This window comes from Symphalangus syndactylus, chromosome 8 (genome assembly GCF_028878055.3).
Source record: "Symphalangus syndactylus isolate Jambi chromosome 8, NHGRI_mSymSyn1-v2.1_pri, whole genome shotgun sequence".
In the NCBI taxonomy this organism is placed as follows: Eukaryota; Metazoa; Chordata; class Mammalia; order Primates; family Hylobatidae; genus Symphalangus; species Symphalangus syndactylus.
The window spans coordinates 11,581,829-11,600,629 of NC_072430.2; the positions used below are offsets into that span (position 1 = coordinate 11,581,829).

General features: G+C 59.7%; 1 gene segment (V, D, J or C); it reads left to right on the top strand.

Annotated features, from left to right (window-relative positions):
* The first annotated feature begins 1,240 nt into the window (after positions 1-1,240).
* LOC129487353 (immunoglobulin heavy constant gamma 4-like) lies at positions 1,241-18,104 on the top strand. The segment is given in 12 exon segments: positions 1,241-1,253; positions 1,682-1,889; positions 2,053-2,244; positions 8,450-8,578; positions 9,079-9,218; positions 9,960-10,130; positions 13,004-13,297; positions 13,690-13,725; positions 13,844-14,173; positions 14,271-14,585; positions 15,819-15,949; positions 16,621-18,104. Coding segments are annotated over 12 exon segments (2,043 nt in total).
* Positions 18,105-18,801: the final 697 nt, after the last annotated feature.

Below are 18,801 nucleotides of genomic sequence, written 5' to 3' on the forward strand. Positions count from 1 at the left end.
CCGCCTTCCTGTGTCCACGCGCCTCCTGCCCCCGGTGGGAAGCACAGTCAGGTGGAGGCTGGTCGAGCTGCACCTCGGGGGCTCCCTGCACACGCCCCCAGCCTCCTGCAGCCACACGCACTGCCCGTGCGGCCCTCCCTGGCCTCTGTCACTACATGGACCCCCGGGGCTTCTCCTCCTTCCTACATGGATGCAGCTTCTCCTCCTGCTGGGAACGGTGCTGCCTGCCCTGGTCACTCTGCGGGGCACAGGGCCTCCAGGGAAAGCTGGGTCGAGGCCTGGGAGCTGGCTCAGGCTGGCCAGGCAGAGCCACACGGAGGGCCTTCCAGAACCAACCATGGTCCGAAGCGAGAGGTGGGTGTCAGATCTGTGTGCGTCAGCTCAGGACCACGGCGGGGCGGCTCGCACAGCAGACGTGGATCCTCCCAGGACTAGAGACCAGGAATCTGAGATCGGGGTGTGGGCAGGGCTGGTTTCTCTCAAGGCCTCTCTCCTTGGCTTGTAGACACCGTCTCCTCCCTGGTCCTCACATGGCCATCCCTCTGTGTGCCCGTGTCCTAAGCTTCTCTTCTCAGAAGAACACACATCAGATTAGATTAGTGACCTCGTATGAACTTAATGACCTCTGTAAAGGCCCCATCTCCAAATACAGTCACGTTCTGAGGCTGAGGATTAAGACTTCAATATATGAATTTGTAGGGGCCACAGTTTAACCCATCACAGTTCATACTCTGGCCCCCCCAAAATTCATGTTCTTCTCACATGCAAAATACATTCATCCTGTCTCAGCATCCCCCTGGGCACTAGGTCATGTAGCAAGGATGGATTTTCAACAGAAATAACTATTGCAACAGAAGAAAAGTCCGGCATGACCCAAACTCACCTTCATCTGTGCAGAGGCCACAGCCTTGTAAAGGGAGGTGGTAGGGGGAGCAGGGAGGGTGCTCAGGGCTCAGTCATCGGGGAAGGGAAAAGTTGCCCAGCGCTGGTCAGCGTCCCTGGGGTGGGGCCCGCTGTGTCCATGCTGGCCACTGTTGAGGTCAGGACTCTGTCCTCCCAGAGCCTGGAGACACAGGCCCCATCCTTCCCAATGGGGACACTTCAGGGAGTGGCTCTCAGGTCCCAAGAAAGACCCTCCTGGGTCACAGGAAATGCACAGACATTGGGAATGGACAGAAGGACGTGTGGTTGCAGCCCTTTCAGCAGACACCCTGAGAAAGGGAGGTCAGGGTTGGTCCAAATGGTCAGTTCTGGTGCGCGGAGCTTTCTCAGGCAGGTGTTGATGGGTCAGGGGTCGGCCTAGGGGTACGGCCAGAAGCTGTTAGAAACTGTTAGTGTCTGTTCAAGTCTTTACAAGCCAAGGTTGAGGCGGAGTGGAGAGGCTCCAAGGAGCCTGGCTGGAACTCAGTCAAGGACAGGGTCTGGTTACTGCGGTGGCTGGGCTGGGAAATGCCATGGGACGTGCCTGTGGCAGGAGAGAGACCATCTCACCCAGGAAAAGGGGAGTGGTTGGATTCGTTTGTGTGGCATCGAGCAGCAGGAGCTGCACCAAACACAGGCTTGGGGATGAAATCCCCAGACTCCAGGCCCTGCCGTGCCGTGGGAGGGCTCGCCGCTGGAGGGTGGGCTCCAGGGGGCCTGGCCTGAACTGGGTGCTGAAGCCCAGCCCTTTAACTCTCAGGACACGCTGCTGCAGCCCCGAGGGGTGTGAGGGAGACAGCACCTGGGGTGCAGGGCGGGCAGCTGCTGCATCACCAGCTCTATCCCAAGCCCAAGGATGGCGTCCCAGAGATGCAGGAGAGCTTTGTCCAGAGAAGGTGCCAGCCTTCAGGGACCCTGCTGGACAGGTCTCCACCCTCTGCCCTTCAAGGGGCCCTACGGGCCTCCGGGTGCTCTGGTGGGGTGGGCTCCAGTCCACTGTCTGAGGATGGACGGCCTGGCCAGGCTAATGAATGGACACCCAGGGCAGTGCTGGGCTCCGGGTCATTCCGTGCACTGAGCAGGCTGAGTGGGGAAGAAGCAGATGCTCCCTGCAGCTCCTGCCCCCTGCAGGGCCTGGTGCCTGGACCAGGTCCCCCTGGGGAAATTGGGCCCCCTTCCTGAGCCACCAGGGGCCACCGAGCATCCTCCAGAGGGCCAGCCCTCCTGCAGGAACACCATGCCCAGCCCCAGGACCCTCCCCCTCAACTCTCCAGCAAGGCTGCTCTGTGGGCGGCCCCTGCACATGCCCCAGCAGTCCATGCTGTAATGTAACATGACATCGTGTGACATCCCTGGTGTGATGTGGTGTGACATGGTGTGATGTGGTGTGACATGGTATAATGTCCCTGGTGTGAGGTGGCGTTGGACATAGTGTGATGTGATGTGACAGATGTAACATCCCTGGTGTGACATGGTGTGATCAGTATGACATCCCTGGCATGATGGGGTATAATATGAAATGATGTGGTGTGGTGTGACATGGTGTGATGTGATGGGACAGGGTGTGACATCCCTGATGTAATGTGGTGTGATGAAGTGTAACAGGCTGTGACATAGTGTGATGTGGTGTGACATGATGTGATGTGGTGTGATGCTGTGGGACATCCCTGGTGTGATGGGGTGTGATGTGATTTGATTAAACCTTGATTTAATACACCACATGTTTCTGTGAACACAGGGTTGGGACTAAAGTTACAGGTTAACAGCATCTCAAAGCAGAACAATTTTTCTTTGTACAGATCAAAATGGAGTTTCCTATGTCTTCCTTTTCTACACAGACACAGTAACAGTCTGATCTCTTTCTTTTCCCCACAGTGTGACATGCTGTGACATTCCTGCTGTGACTCGTGTTTGACATTTGTGGTCAGCCCAGGATACACAGGTCTCTGTGGCCAAGGGAAGGGGGAGAATGGAACCATCTGAGCATGTTGACCTGGAGGAACTGGTGACCCTTGAGTCCACGAAGCCCACCCTGCCAGGCGTCCCTGCCCCACGTCAACCAAGTGGGCTTGCAGAACAGCAAGCAGGACTCTGGTTAGACAGGAGGAAGGACCTGCCACCACGTGGCCTTGTGAGGAGACACAGAGCGAGGCTGTGACCTCAGCGTCCACCCAGCACAGGGTGCTGCTGAAGCACCTCCTGTCCTCTCAGCAGGGGTCCCAGAGCAAGGCCCGAGGCAGGCTGAAGAGAGGGGCAGAGGGAGGATGCTGAGGAGGCAGAGGTGAGGGGAGTGAGAGCCCAGGTTTCAGCTGAGCCCCTGCACAGGGAAGGAGCCTAGCTGAACACCCATCTCCCCACACGCTCCCAACCCTGCCTCTGCCCGACCACCTCCCAGAGGGCACCTCGAACCCTCTGACACCCACACTCAGCAAAGGGTGTGGTGTCCTCACCGAGCCCAGCCAGCGAGGCCCGGCACAGCCATGCCTGTGCCCACCACTCCCACGGCCAAGCTCCCTGCTAACATGGCAGGACAGGGCCAGGCCTAGAGGAGACAGAACCTCAGTCCCATGGCCAAGCTCCCTGCTCACACGGCAGGGCCAGGTCTGGAGGAGACAGAACGCCCAGTCTAGCATGGTACTCAAGCTGCACGTGCCTGCCATACATGGGGGCCACACAACAATGCCTGCCACGCATGGGGGACACGTGACACACACACACAAACACACATGGGCCTCGCAATCACACGAATACTTGCGACCCCAGCACCCACCCAGTGCACTCAAGCACGGGCTCCCCAGGTGGGTCACAGCCTCACGCCTTGAGCTACTCCATGTGCCAGGCCCTTCACCCACGTTCCCGTCCCCGGTGCTAGCTGTTGAGCCACATCTTCTCTGTGGATCCCTCCCACCCGCTCAGCACAATGGGCATGCTGTCTCCCGTCCTGCGACTGCACTGGCCTCTTCCCCTCAGCACCCACGTCTGGCCATCTCCCAGGAGACCCGGACCACCACGGGCAGGGACCACCCCACACCTGACCCCAGGCGGAGTCACACTACGTCCTGCTTCAATATCGAAAAGGGGAAAAGCTGGAGGAGGGGAAAGAGGAAAGAGAAAAAGGCAAGAGGGGAGGTCACATTCTTGTGAGGCTTTGATTACAGCTCATTGAGCCCCCACGTTGCATGAAAAGGAGGGGTGGAGGGAGCAATTACACATTCACCTTGTGCTCCGCAAATCTGCACTTTATGAGAAAATAAACAGAGTAGAGGAAGAAGTCAAACATGCATTCGTCTCAGGGACAGGAGGGAGGATTTCTTGTCTCATTTTGTCCCATGTGATGAAGACCGGGCTGTTAATTTATATTGTCAGGTGAGGGAGGCCACATGGGCAGACCTGGCCTATCTGCTGCTGTCAGTTTAGAAACAAAAGGAAAGGCAGGACTTTCTTCTTTCATGACTCAGCTTCCCACCGCATCTTTTCTTTTTGGCATAGTGAGTTTGGGATCCTGAGATTTTATTTTCCTTTCACAATGGTCAAGGTCAGTGGTGTGACCAAGGTCGCACCCTCAGTATTCAGGAGAGCTGGTCCACACCCAGACCCCTGCCATTCCTGGACGCTTTGCAAATACGTGCTGCAGTCTCTGACACTCTCTCACCATCGTAGAAACTGACGCCTTGGTGAGCCTGCAGCCCCTGCTCATGGGGGCAATGCAGGCTAAAACCCGCATTTCTGACCCCAAAGCTCCTGTTCCTTTCACTCGCCCCACACCAGCTCTTTGAGTCCAGAACTTTGTCCTTGCCTGAGTCCCACCCTCAGGGACAGGGGCCCAACCCAGCCACCAACACATCACACCCTGAGAGGGTGCCAGGAGCCCAGAGATGTTTGGAGAACACAGAAGCCCTGGAAGCTCTGTGGAGGTGCTGCACATGTCTCTATTCAACAGATACCAGGTGGCCACCGGCAGAGATGCAACATGGCATGGAGCTCGCCTTGGACAACAGGAGAGGTGTGGGGTTGGGAGGCCTTCCCAGGGCACTCCTTGAAGCAGAGCTGTGGGGAAAAGTTGGGGCCAACCTCAGATCTCCCCGTCAACACCGGATCTCCTGTCCTCCTGGGCCACAGAAAACTAAGCTCCCTGGATACTGAGGCTGAGTGGGGCCATGGGGGAGAAGAAATCACAACCAGTTAAAAGATCATTTTAAAAAAAATTATGATCCTGACTCACATAAACATATGACGACACAGTTCAGAGATGCTCTTTATCTCATTAATGAAGGTGTTGCAACAAGTTCAAAGTGGAAATCTAAGGACTACAATTACATAATTGATTCTGGAATGCTAAAAGGAGTTCATAGATGCAAAACTGGCCTCTTCCCTGGGAGATGAGGAGGAATCCATTGTCCTTCCAAAGATGAGAACTTGAATTTCTACCAATTCAAAGAGTTTTTGCATTGCTATCAATTATGTACAACCTAGAGCAGTGGTCCCCAACATTGTGGCACCAGGAACCAGTTCCATGGAAGACAATTTCTCCACAGACCAGGATCGAGGGATGGTTTGGGGACAAAGCTTTTCCACCTCAGATCATTAGGCATTAGGGTGTCATAAGGAGTGTGCAACTTAGATCCCGTGAATGTGCAGCTCGCAATAGGGTTCGCTCCTGTGAGAATCTAATGCTGCCACTGATCTGACAGGAGGTGGAGCTCGGGCAGTAATGCTCACACACCCCTCACCTCCTGCTATGTGGCCCAGTTCCTAACGGGCCATGAGCCAGTTCCAGTGCATGACCCAGGGGTTGGGGACCCCTGGCTTATAGAGGTGTAAAATAGTTCAAAGGAAATAAAAGATGCAGAGCTCCATAGAATGAAATAACCTGGAAGAGTGTACAAGACGATGCCTTGCTTTCCATGGAAGGCACCTAGTAATCTTTTGGTCCATTTCAGTTTTTCTCAATATTTCCTATAAGCATATATAACTGACTGACACAAACAGATCCATAAGATAAAAAAGACCCCTGTAAACTGACGAGAAAAAAAATCAAATAATTCAACGAGGAATAGGCAAGAGAATTCAACAGATGTTTTACAGAAGATATCCAAGTAGCCACTAAACATATGAAAAGATGTTGAACCACACTAGTCAACAGGGAAATGAAAATGAAAAACCACATGAGAGAAAGTAGTTCTGATTCCAATAATGCTGGAGCAGCTAATATCAGACTAGCCCTCTGGCAGATGGCAATTATAAACACTGGAAAAGCTGTAAGCACACACAACACCCACACACACCAATTGCAGGCACCGGAACATGACCAGAAGTAGGCAAACACTAGTAAGGATTATTCTTTGAAGTATTCGTCTGAAGTCGCACCCCAGGGCATGGAACAGGTGCGGCTAGAGTTCAAGCAGGAAACTGCAGCCCTCCTGGTGAGGAGTGGGATGCAGGGCTGCATTTCCAGAGCACCTGGAAATGAAGAGAAGATGTCTATAAAGGAGGTCACCGAAGGGAAACCCCACAATCTGCAAGTAAACTCCACTGAAACCTCTGGCTGATCCCTTAGGTGTGCATGGGTAGGGAAAACTCCAAGGGGCCCAGCAGAAAGCAACACCTGGAAGGTCGAGAGAACTGAGATTCCAGCTACTGCCAACTGCCAGGCAGACAGACTTTGGAGTTTGAGTCAACTCAAGCTAACTGCTTGCTAACATTGAAGAAAACAATTAATGCCCTGCTAAGGAAGAATGCAAAACCCATAGCCTGTACCACGTTATCAACAACATCAGGTGCACATCCAAAATTACCACGTATGCAAAGAAACATGAAAATGTGATCCATAGTCAAAAGAAAAAGGGGTTAATGGAGATCAACTCCAAGATGACCTAGATGCAGACCCAGTTTTCAGACAAGGATTTTAAAGAAGTTATGTTAAATATGTCCAAAGACTTAAAGGAAAATATGATTATCATGAGTGACTAGATGGGGAATCTCTGTAAGAGATGGAAAATATTTACAAGAACCGAATGAAAATTCTAGAACTGAAAGTATGATTCTGAAATGAAAAACATCATTTTTTCAGAGCAGGGTGAGAATGGACATGGGACCCAGAGCTGAGCAGGCCTGGTGGGCTCTAGGAGGGAGACACAGAGGACTGGGCATCTCAAGGCTGGCAGAGGCCAGAGATGGACCCCCAGCTGGGACTGGACCTGGGCTTATGGGAGCAGCAGGTGACCTATCCTCCTTCCTGGGGACCCACCCTGCCCGGCCCCTGCCGCCCAGCACAGCTTAGGGCATTGGATAGAATCGGGAGAGAGCCGACCAGGCACTGAGGCCTCTGCCCAAAATGCCCACAGCCTGGAGAAAATGAGCAGGTACATGGGAGGGGCAAGTGGATCCCCAGGCGCACCCACACAGTGCACACAGCCTCACCAGGGCCCAGGAGGGCAGGAGGCTCACCACCCCTGCTGTGGTTTCTCTCCTAATCTCACCCTGGGTTTCTCCCGCACTTGATGCAGGTGATATTGTGCTGAGATTGTTGGACTAAGAGTTGGTGCTGGAAGGGGTTAGTCATCATGGAGATGTTGCTATGGGATGCAGGGATTTCGCATGTAAGAAGGACATGATTATGGGGGGAGCGGAGGGCAAACTGTCATGGGTTAAAATGTGTCCCCTATAAACTCATGTGTTGAAGTCCTAACCCCCCAGGACCACAGAATGTGACCTTGTTTGGTAACAGTCTTTGCAGCTGCAATCAAGTTCAGATGAGGTCACCCTGGAGTAGGGAAAGCCTCAGATCCAATATGACTGCTGTCCTCATGAAAAGGGGGAATCTGGGCACAGACAGCACATGGGGAGAACGCCCTGTGAAGATGGCGCTGCTTCCACAAGCCAAGAGCAGCAGAGACAGCCGCCAAAGCCCAGCAGCAAGGAGAGAGCCTGGGACAGAGTCTCCCATGACACAGAGGAGCCAGCCCCGCCGAGGCCTCCATCCCAGATGCCTGGCCTCCAGAACCAGGACGGAATAAACATCTGTTTAAGCCACTCAGTCTGGGGTACTGTGTTGCCAGGGCCGCAGCTAACGGATATGAGCGTTATCCTGAGCTGCCAGCCCCACAGGCTGCACGAGGCCTCCCTGCCCCAGCCCAGTGCAGTCTCCCCAGCCCCCTGGGTGTGCCATGGGCAGTGTGGGGCCCCTCACTCAGTCCTCCCCCAGCGTGGGAGGCTGAGCCCATAATGAGTTCCACGGGATGAAGCTGGAGCCAGAGGCTGGGAGCCAACTGGGAGCCCCCGGGTGGAGGATGGATTTCCCTGGCGACCCACACATGCACTTCCACCTGTCTCCTGGACATTCTCTCTGAGAGCAGGGCTGGTGCCAGCTCAGGGATCCAGCAGGGACAGAAGGGCAGGCCGGGTCCTTGTGGAGAGCACATTTAGTGGGACAGACATGATTTCCCTTCAAAGTGTCCCTTCTGGATGCTTCCTCTTCCATGCTGGACACTTCCTGTGTGACACCTCCTTGTGCTTTCCGTCTGCCCAGTCCCTCTGGCCGCATCCCGTCCCCCGCTACCTCCCACCTCCACGTTCGTCCTTGCCCAGCTCCTCCCTCTCTCCAGAGCTTCTGCCTGGCAAGGTCCCTCCTGATCTCAGACCAGCTCCCCCAGCACAGGTAGGAACCTTGCACCCGCCCTTGGCCCTCCCCACCCTGCATGGTGCCAGCATCCCCAGGCCCCAAGGAGGCCCCATTTCTCTCTCTACTGCTGGCCCAGTGGCCCTGGAGTCCCACTGCAGACTGGGTGTGCCCCTGGCCTCTGAGGAAGTTAAGTGTCCTGTCCCTAGACAGGCCATCCCCTCTACTCAGGCAACTGGGCCCCTCTGGCTCCCCTCTGCTGCTACACTGCCCTGCACCACCTCCACTCAGCTTCAGTGTGTTCATCCACCTGTCCCACGTTCCCTCGGCCCCCAGGAGCACAGCTGGTGGCCCTGGCTCCTAGCAGCCCATCTTGTTCCTTCTGGAGCGCCAGCCTCAGAGGGCTTCCTGTGCAGGGTCCACTCGGGCCAGCCCTGGGAACCTCTTGGTCTCAAGCACATGTTTCCCCTGCAGCCAGACCTGCCCCTGCCTGTGAGCTCAGCCCTGAGCCCTGGAACGCCTTCCCTTCTCCATCCCAGCTCGCCCTGGCCAGCTGCTCAGCGGGATGGGCTCACACTTCCCTCCCTGCACCATGAGTCAGAGCCAGCTGGAGAGATGCCCAGGCCAAAGCAGCCACCAGGGCCCAGTGGGGGCCAGAAGGCTCAGGTGACAGGCCCAGGTATTGAGAGGCTGAGGCCATGGGCGGAATGGTCATAATCGCTGCCAGTCTCAGTCCAGCCCCAGGGACTCAGAGACAGAGAAAAGAGCAGTGCACAAGGTCCGGGCTCCCCACCTTCTCCCGTGAGTATGGGAGCAGCCACCACCCCCATCCCCACACACCCATGAGGCAGCCTTGGCTCTGTCTGGACTCCCCCTCGCCCTCTGACACAGAAACCACCAGAAGAAAAGGGAACTTCAGGAAGTAAGCAGTGCCACCAGTTTCAATCCTGTTCTTAGTCTTTGCAGTGTGGAGTTCACACCCCTGGGGACCTGGGACCTGAGCTGTGATTTCCTAGGAAGACCAATAGTGGCTGATGGTGGGGGCGCGGCTGCCCACACCTGCTGCACCAGAACAGGAAGGGCTGAGGCCCCCACCTCGGTGGGGTCAGCATAGACCAAGGGCACAGGCTCGGGAGGAGAAGGACAGAGCCTGGGGGCAGCCGTGGGCGCTCCTGGACCTGAGCTGAACAGGCTGCAAGAGGCTGGGCCAGCCACACATGGAGGCCCAAGCAGAGCCAGCACGGGGGAGGTGGGCAGCCTTCAGGCACCGATGCCCGCCCAGTGGGAGACAACGAGACCCGTGGGCAGAGGCTTCCAAGCCAACAGGGCAGGACACACCAGAGGCTGACTGAGGCCTCCAGGACGACCGGGCTGGGAGCACGAGGAACATGACGGGATGCAGCAGAGCCAGCCATGGGGTAATGCCAAGATAGGCAGGACCCACCTGAGCTGAGGAGGCAGCAGAGCGAGGGAGGAAGAGAGGCCCCAGGTGAACGGAGGGGCTTGTCCAGGCCGGCAGCATCACCGGAGCCCAGGGCAGGGTCAGCAGTGCTGGCCGTGGCGCCCTCCTCTCAGCCAGGACCAAGGGCAGGTGAGCCAGGAGCAGAGCGGGGGGGCTGAGTGTGGCAGCAGGACAGGAGGGCAGAAGCCAAGGAGCCCAGAGGCAGAGGCAGGGACAGGGGAGGGACAGGGGCTGGGCTCAGAGCCAGCTGATGGGGCTGGGGCACCTGCGGGCGGGGAGCAGGGCTGTGGTCAGCAGCAGAGAGGAGGGAAGAGCTGTGCTGAGCGCACGGGCGGGAGGAGGGAAGAGTCCAGGGAGGCCCAGAAAGGCCCAGAGCGCAGCAGGCCTGGGGCGAGGGAAGGGGCTGAGGCTCCATGCGTTCAGGGAGCTGACCCAGCAGAGCAGAGGCCACTGAGGAGCTGAGGTTCCGGAGAGGCTTCCAGAGCAGGAGCAGTGCAGGGACGGGAGGATCCGGGAGCTCATCCAGGAGGGGCACATGGGCAAGGGCAAGGGGCTCTGTTGGGGAGACCTGACTGGACACTGGGGCTGCTCCACAGCATAGGGAACACGCCAAGTGCTGCAAAAACAAAAATGAGGCCAGAAAAACAGCCCAAACCTGGACAGAGGGTGCCAGGACAGGCAGGGGGGCAGCAGTGGCCTGAGTGATGTTGCTGCCCTGGGTTGAGGGAGGGCAGAATGAGCAGGGGGCAGGCATTGGAGCTCAGGGAACCAGGACCGAGCAGCCACAGGTGAGCAGGGCAGGTGGGGGCAGAATGACCATGGGGAAGCTCCTGGAACTCAGGAGACCAGGGCAGAGCAGCCGCAGGTTAGCAGGGGCACGTGGGAGGCAGGAGGAGCAGGGGGCAGCCCCGGGAGCTCAGGGAGCCAGGGCAACACAGCTGCAGGTGAGAAGGGGTAGGTGGGAAGCAGGGGGCAGCTCCTGGAGCTCAGAGGACCAGGGAAGAGCATCAGAAGGTGAGCAGGACCGGTGGGAGGTTGGCGAGCAGGGGGCAGCTTCTGCAGCTCAGCCAGCCAGGGCAGAGCAGCTGCAGGTGAGCAGGGCCGGTGGGAAGCACGGGGAGCAGGTGGGCAGCCCCTGGAGCTCAGAGAGCCAGGGAAGATCATCGGTAGGTGAGCAGGGGCTGCTGTGAAGCAGGAGGAGCAAGGGGCAGGCACTGGAGCTCAGAGCACCAGGGCAGAGCAGCTGCAGGTGAGCAGGGGCAGGTGGGAAGCAGGAGGAGCAGGGGGCAGCTCCTGGAGCTCATGGGACCAGGGAAGAGCTGCTGCAGGTGAGCAGGGGCAGGTGGGGGGCAGGACGAGCAGGGGACAGGCACTAGAGCTCAGGGCATGGCAGCTACAGGTGAGCAGGGACGGTGGGAGGCAGCACTCAGCTCCTAGACTTTGGCAGGAGCTGGGTACTTGCTGGCAGCCAACAGCTGAGGGCTGGTGAAAGCACAGTGCAGCCTCCTGGTGCAGGGAAGGAGGTGTGAGCCCATCACGCTGAGCAGTTCGCAAGGGCGAGCCGGGATGGAGAAGGGAAGACATTCCAGGGCTCAGGGCTGAGCTCACAGGCAGAGGCAGGTCTGGCTGCAGGGGGAACGTGTGCTGAGACCAGGAGGGTCCCAGGACTGGCCCCAGTGGACCATGGGCAGGAAGGCCTCTGAGGCTGGCACCCAAGAAAGAACAAGATGGGCTGCCAGGAGCCAGGGCCACCAGCACAATGAAGCTGAGTGGAGGTGGTGCAGGGCAGTGTAGCAGCAGAGGAGGGCCAGAGAGGCCCATTCAGGGCCTGGGCAGAGTCAGCCAGAGCCTGTGGTGCAGGTGAGGGGAAGGGATAATGGGCAGGGCCCTGGGGCTGAGCAGACGGGATGGCCTGGCTGAGGGCAGGGCACTTAGCTTCCTCAGAGGTCGGGGCACACCCCACCTGCAGTGGGACTCCAGGGCCACTGGCCAGCAGCAGAGAGAAATGGGGCCTCCCGGTGGCCTCGGGGTCCTGGCGCCATGGAGGGTGGGGAGGGCCAAGGGCAGGCGCAAGGCTCCTACCTATGCTGGGGGGCCTGGGCTGAGCCCAGCAGGGACCTTGCCGGGGGAAGCTCTGGAGAGAGGGAGGAGCTGGGCTGGTGGCCCAGAAGGCCAGGCCAGGGCTGGAAGGGTGAGGGTGTGATGACTGAGCCTCCAGAAGTAATGCAGGACACTGGGGAGGCAGGGGGCATCCAGGCACTCAGGGCCCTGACCTGGGCTGCTGCACACTGGGGCTAAGGGGAAAGGATGGGAGAGGCTGAGGAGGAGGCTCCCAGGGGGCTATTCCAAGGCAGGGGGTTCCGGGGCCCTGGGGCTGAAGGGCGCCGACCCTATGCAGTGTCTGGCCCCTGCTGCACAGAAGACAAGGGCCCTGGAGGGCAGAGGGCAGGCTATGACCAGGGCCCTGGGCAAGTCAGGCCACTCACTAGGGGAGGGCCACACTGGGGCGGCAGGGTCAGGGGCTACAGGGGGCTCAGGGGACCCACTAGAAGCCATCTGAGAACAGTGGCCACTGGTCAAGCTAGGCACCCATAAAAGACTGGAGTGGGATCGATGGGAATGAGCCGTCCTCAAGGGGGCACCGATTACCAGAGCTGAGGCCAAACTAGAGGCCCTGGACTGTGCTGACTCCCGGCAGACACAGAGCCCTGATCTGGCTGCCGAGCCCCGCCTCCTAGGCTGCAGGGGTGCCTGCAGAAGGGCACCACAGGGCCGCCGGTCCTGCAAGCTTTCTGGGGCGGGCCAGGCCTGACCTTGGCTTTGGGGTAGGGAGGGGGCTAAGGTGAGGCAGGTGGCACCAGCCAGGTGCACACCCAATGCCCGTGAGCCCAGACACTGGACCCTGCCTGGACCATCGCGGGCAGACAAGAACCAAGAGGCCTCCGCGCCCTGGGCCCAGCTCTCTCCCACACCACGGTCACATGGCGCCACCTCTCTTGCAGCCTCCACCAAGGGCCCATCGGTCTTCCCCCTGGCTCCCTGCTCCAGGAGCACCTCCGAGGGCACAGCGGCCCTGGGCTGCCTGGTCAAGGACTACTTCCCCGAACCAGTGACCGTGTCGTGGAACTCAGGCGCCCTGACCAGCGGCGTGCACACCTTCCCGGCTGTCCTACAGTCCTCAGGGCTCTACTCCCTCAGCAGCGTGGTGACCGTGCCCTCCAGCAGCTTGGGCACCCAGACCTACACCTGCAACGTAGATCACAAGCCGAGCAACACCAAGGTGGACAAGAAAGTTGGTGAGAGGCCAGCGCAGGGAGGGAGGGTGTCTGCTGGAAGCCAGGCTCAGCCCTCCTGCCTGGACACACCCCAGCTCTGCAGCCCCAGCCCAGGGCAGCAGGGCAGGCCCCATCTGTCTCCTCACCCGGAGGCCTCTGCCCGCCCCACTCATGCTCAGGGAGAGGGTCTTCTGGCTTTTTCCACCAGGCACCGGGCAGGCACAGGCTGGATGCCCCTACCCCAAGCCCTGTGCACAAAGGGGCAGGTGCTGGGCTCAGACTGGCCAAGAGCCATATCCGGGAGGACCCTGCCCCTGACCTAAGCCCACCCCAAAGGCCAAACTCTCCACTCCCTCAGCTCGGACACCTTCTCTCCTCCCAGACCACAGTAACTCCCAATCTTCTCTCTGCAGAGCCCAAATATGGTCCCCCGTGCCCATCATGCCCAGGTAAGCCAGCCCAGGCCTCGCCCTCCAGCTCAAGGCGGGACAAGTGCCCTAGAGTGGCCTGCGTCCAGGGACAGGCCCCAGCCGGGTGCTGACACGTCCGCCTCCATCTCTTCCTCAGCACCTGAACTCCTGGGGGGACCGTCAGTCTTCCTCTTCCCCCCAAAACCCAAGGACACCCTCATGATCTCCCGGACCCCTGAGGTCACGTGCGTGGTGGTGGACGTGAGCCAGGAAGACCCCGAGGTCCAGTTCAACTGGTACGTGGACGGTGTGGAGGTGCACAATGCCAAGACAAAGCCGCGGGAGCAGCAGTTCAACAGCACGTTCCGTGTGGTCAGCGTCCTCACCGTCGGGCACCAGGACTGGCTGAACGGCAAGGAGTACAAGTGCAAGGTCTCCAACAAAGGCCTCCCAGCCTCCATCGAGAGAACCATCTCCAAACCCAAAGGTGGGACCCGCGGGGCGTGAGGTCCACATGGACAGAGGCTGGCTCAGCCCACCCTCTGCCCTGGGAGTGACCGCTGTGCCAACCTCTGTCCCTACAGGGCAGCCCCGAGAGCCGCACGTGTACACCCTGTCCCCGTCCCAGGAGGAGATGACCAAGAACGAGGTCAGCCTGACCTGCCTGGTCAAAGGCTTCTACCCCAGCGACATCGCCGTGGAGTGGGAGAGCAGCGGGCAGCCGGAGAACAACTACAAGACCACGCCTCCCATGGTGGACTCCGACGGCTCCTACTTCCTCTACAGCAAGCTCACCGTGGACAAGAGCAGGTGGCAGCAGGGGAACGTCTTCTCATGCTCCGTGATGCATGAGGCTCTGCACAACCACTACACGCAGAAGAGCCTCTCCCTGTCTCCGGGTAAATGAGTGCGACGGCCGGCAAGCCCCTGCTCCGCGGGCTCTCGGGGTCCCGAGAGGATGCTTGGCACGCACCCCGTGTACATACCTCCCGGGCGCCCAGCATGGAAATAAAGCACCCAGCACTGCCCTGGGCCCTGCGAGACTGTGACGGTTCTTTCCGCGGGTCAGGCCGAGTCTGAGGCCTGAGTGGCATGAGGGAGGCAGAGCGGGTCCCGCTGTCCCCACACTGGCCCAGGCTGTGCAGGTGTGCCTGGGCCGCCTAGGGTGGGGCTCAGCCAGGGGCTGCCCTCGGCAGGGTGGGGGCTTTGCCAGCGTGGCCCTCCCTCCAGCAGCAGCTGCCCTGGGCTGAGCCACGAGAAGCCCTAGGAGCCCCTGGGGACAGACACAGCCCCTGCCTCTGTAGCAGACTGTCCTGTTCTGTGAGCGCCCTGTCCTCAGACCCCCGTGCCCACTCGGGGACATGCCTAGTCCATGTGCGTAGGGACAGGCCCTCCCTCACTCATCTACCCCCACGGCACTAACCCTGGCAGCCCTGCCCAGCCTCGCACCGGCATGGGACACAACCGACTCCTGGGGACATGCACTCTCGGGCCCTATGGAGGGACTGGGCCAGATGCCCACACGCACACTCAGCCCAGACCCGTTAAACAAACCCTGCACTAAGGTTGGCGGGCCACACGGCCACCACACACACGTGCACGCCTCACACACGGAGCCTCACCCGGGCGACCAGAGCAAGGTCCCCGCACACGTGAACACTCCTCGGACACAGGCCCCCACGAGCCCCACGCAGCACCTCAAGGCCCATGAGCTGCTCAGCAGCTTCTCCACATGCTGACCAGCTCAGACAAACCCAGCCTTCCTCTCACAAGGGTGCCCCTGCAGCCGCCACACACACACAGGCCCCCACACAGGGGATCACATGCCACGTCGTGTCCCTGGCTCTGGCCCACTTCCCAATACCGCCCTTCCCTGCAATTGGAGTCACATGAGGGGTGGGCTTCACATCCTCCTGCCCTCTGGGCCTCAGGGAGGGACACGGGAGATGGGGAGTGGCTGAGCCCCGGGGCCAAAGCTGATGCCCAGGGTGGGCAGCTTCGGGGAGCTGACCTCAGGACACTGTTGGCCCATCCCGGCCAGGCCCCACATCCTGGGTCCCGCCACAGAGGGAATCACCCCCAGAGGCCCGAGCCCAGCGGGACACAGCACTGACCACCCCCTTCCTGTCCAGAGCTGCAACTGGAGGAGAGCTGTGTGGAGGCGCAGGACGGGGAGCTGGACGGGCTGTGGACGACCATCAGCATCTTCATCACACTCTTCCTACTAAGCGTGTGCTACAGTGCCACTGTCACCTTCTTCAAGGTCGGCCGCACGTTGTCCCCAGCTGTCCTTGACATTGTACCCCAGGCTGTCACACACTGTCCCTGACACTGTCCCCCAGGCTGTCCCCCTGTCCCTGACGCTGTCCCCCACGTTCTCAAACTGTCCCCCATGCTGTCCCCACCTGTCCAACAGTGTCCCCCAGGCTGTATCCACATGTCCCTGACACTGTCCCTCATGCTGTCCCCACCTGTCCCGGACACTCTCCTCCACGCTATCTCGACCTGTCCCCAACACTGTCCCCCATGCTATCCCCCTGTCCCTGACAATGTCCTCCGCTGTTTCCTCTTGTCCCCTCCTATCCCCAACACTGTCCTCCACACTCGCCCACCTGTCCCTGTCCCCCACGCTGTCCCCATCTGTCCCCGACACTTTCCTCCACACTCTCTCCACCTGTCTCTGACACTGTCCCCCATGCTGTCCCCACCTGTCCCTGTCACTGTCTTCTGTGCTGTCCCCATGCTGTTGCTGCCCTGGCTCTGCTCTCCATGTCCAAGCCTCAGAGCAGGCAGTGGTGAGGCCATGGCACCTGGGTGGCCTGAGGGGTAGTCGGGCCTTGGGGACAGGGCTGTGGCCTGGGTGGCCTGAGGGGTAGTCGGGCCTTGGGGGCAGGGCTGTGGCCTCCTCATCCCTGTGCTGTCCATTGCCTACAGGTGAAGTGGATCTTCTCCTCGATGGTGGACCTGAAGCAGACCATCATCCCCGACTACAGGAACATGATCAGGCAGGAGGCCTAGGGCCACCCTCTGCAGGGTGTCCAGGGCTGCCCAGACCCTACACAGGAGCCATGGGCCATGCTCAGCCACCACCCAGGCCACACCTGCCCCCTGACCTCACTGCCCTCAACCCCATGGCTCTCTGGCCTCACAGTCGCCCTCTGACCCTGCCACACCTGACACACCCCCCTTCCAGACCCTGTGCATAGCAGGTCTACCCCAGATCTCCGCTGCTTGGTGCCTGCAGGGCGCTGGGGGCCAGGTGTCCCCTCAGCAGGACGTCCCTGCCCTCCGGCCCGCCAGGTGCTCACACAAAAGGAGGCAGCGACCGGCATGCCAGGCCCCCACCCACGCAGGAGCTGGCCCTGGAGCCAACCCCGTCCACACCAGCCTCCTGAACACAGGCGTGGTTTCCAGATGGTGAGTGGGAGCATCAGCCGCCAAGGTAGGGAAGCCACAGCACCATCAGGCCTGTTGGGAGGCTTCGGGGAGCTGCGAAGGCTCACTCAGACGGCCTTCCTCCCAGCCCCCAGCCAGCCAGCCTCCATTCCAGGCACTCCCGTGAACTCCTGACATGAGGAATGAGGTTGTTCTTATTTCAAGCAAAGAACGCTGCTCTCTGGCTCCTTGGAACAGTCTCGGTGCCAGCACCACCCCTTGGCTGCCTGCCCACACTGCTGGATTCTCGGGAGGAACTCAACCCACAGGGACAGCCAGCCCCAGAGTCTGCACTGGGAAGAGAAGGGGCCAGGCCCAGGACACTGCCACCTCCCACCCGCTCCACTCCACTGAGATCACTCAGAGAAGAGCCTGGGCCATGGGGCCGCTGTAGAGCCCCAGAGTGCAAGGGTGAGGAGAGCCCAAGGAAGGGGCATCTGCCCAGACAGGCCTCCCAGAGAAGGTCCCAGGCGGGCAAGACTCAGCCTTGGTGGGGCCTGAGGACAGAGGAGGCCCAGGAGCACGGGGGAGAGAGGTGGAGGGACACCAGGAGAGCCAGGAGCGTGGACACAGCCAGAACTCATCACAGAGGCTGGCGTCCAGCCCCAGGTCAGGTGCAGCAGGAACAAGCAGCCACTCTGGGGGCACGAGGTGGAGAGGCGAGACGACAAAGAGGGTGCCCGTGTTCTTGCGAAAGCGGGTCTGCTGGCCACGAGTGCTGGACGGAGGCCCCCACGCTCTGCTGCCCCCATCACGCCGTTCCGTGAATGTCACGCAGAATCTGCAGACAGGAAGGGAGGCACAAGCAGGAGTGCGACAAGTGCCTGCCTCGGCCGTCAGGGAGGACTCCCGGGCTCACTCGAAGGAGGTGCCACAATTTCAGCTTTGGTAGCTTTTCTTCTTTTACATTTTCTAAAGCTCATTAATTGCCTTTAATGCTTCTCTTTTTTGATGACAATAAAATATCCTGTTTAAGTCTTGTACTTCGTGATGGGAGCCGCCTTCCTGTGTCCACGCGCCTCCTGCCCCCGGTGGGAAGCACAGTCAGGTGGAGGCTGGTCGAGCTGCACCTCGGGGGCTCCCTGCACACGCCCCCAGCCTCCTGCAGCCACACGCACTGCCCGTGCGGCCCTCCCTGGCCTCTGTCACTACATGGACCCCCGGGGCTTCTCCTCCTTCCTACATGGATGCAGCTTCTCCTCCTGCTGGGAACGGTGCTGCCTGCCCTGGTCACTCTGCGGGGCACAGGGCCTCCAGGGAAAGCTGGGTCGAGGCCTGGGAGCTGGCTCAGGCTGGCCAGGCAGAGCCACACGGAGGGCCTTCCAGAACCAACCATGGTCCGAAGCGAGAGGTGGGTGTCAGATCTGTGTGCGTCAGCTCAGGACCACGGCGGGGCGGCTCGCACAGCAGACGTGGATCCTCCCAGGACTAGAGACCAGGAATCTGAGATCGGGGTGTGGGCAGGGCTGGTTTCTCTCAAGGCCTCTCTCCTTGGCTTGTAGACACCGTCTCCTCCCTGGTCCTCACATGGCCATCCCTCTGTGTGCCCGTGTCCTAAGCTTCTCTTCTCAGAAGAACACACATCAGATTAGATTAGTGACCTCGTATGAACTTAATGACCTCTGTAAAGGCCCCATCTCCAAATACAGTCACGTTCTGAGGCTGGGGATTAAGACTTCA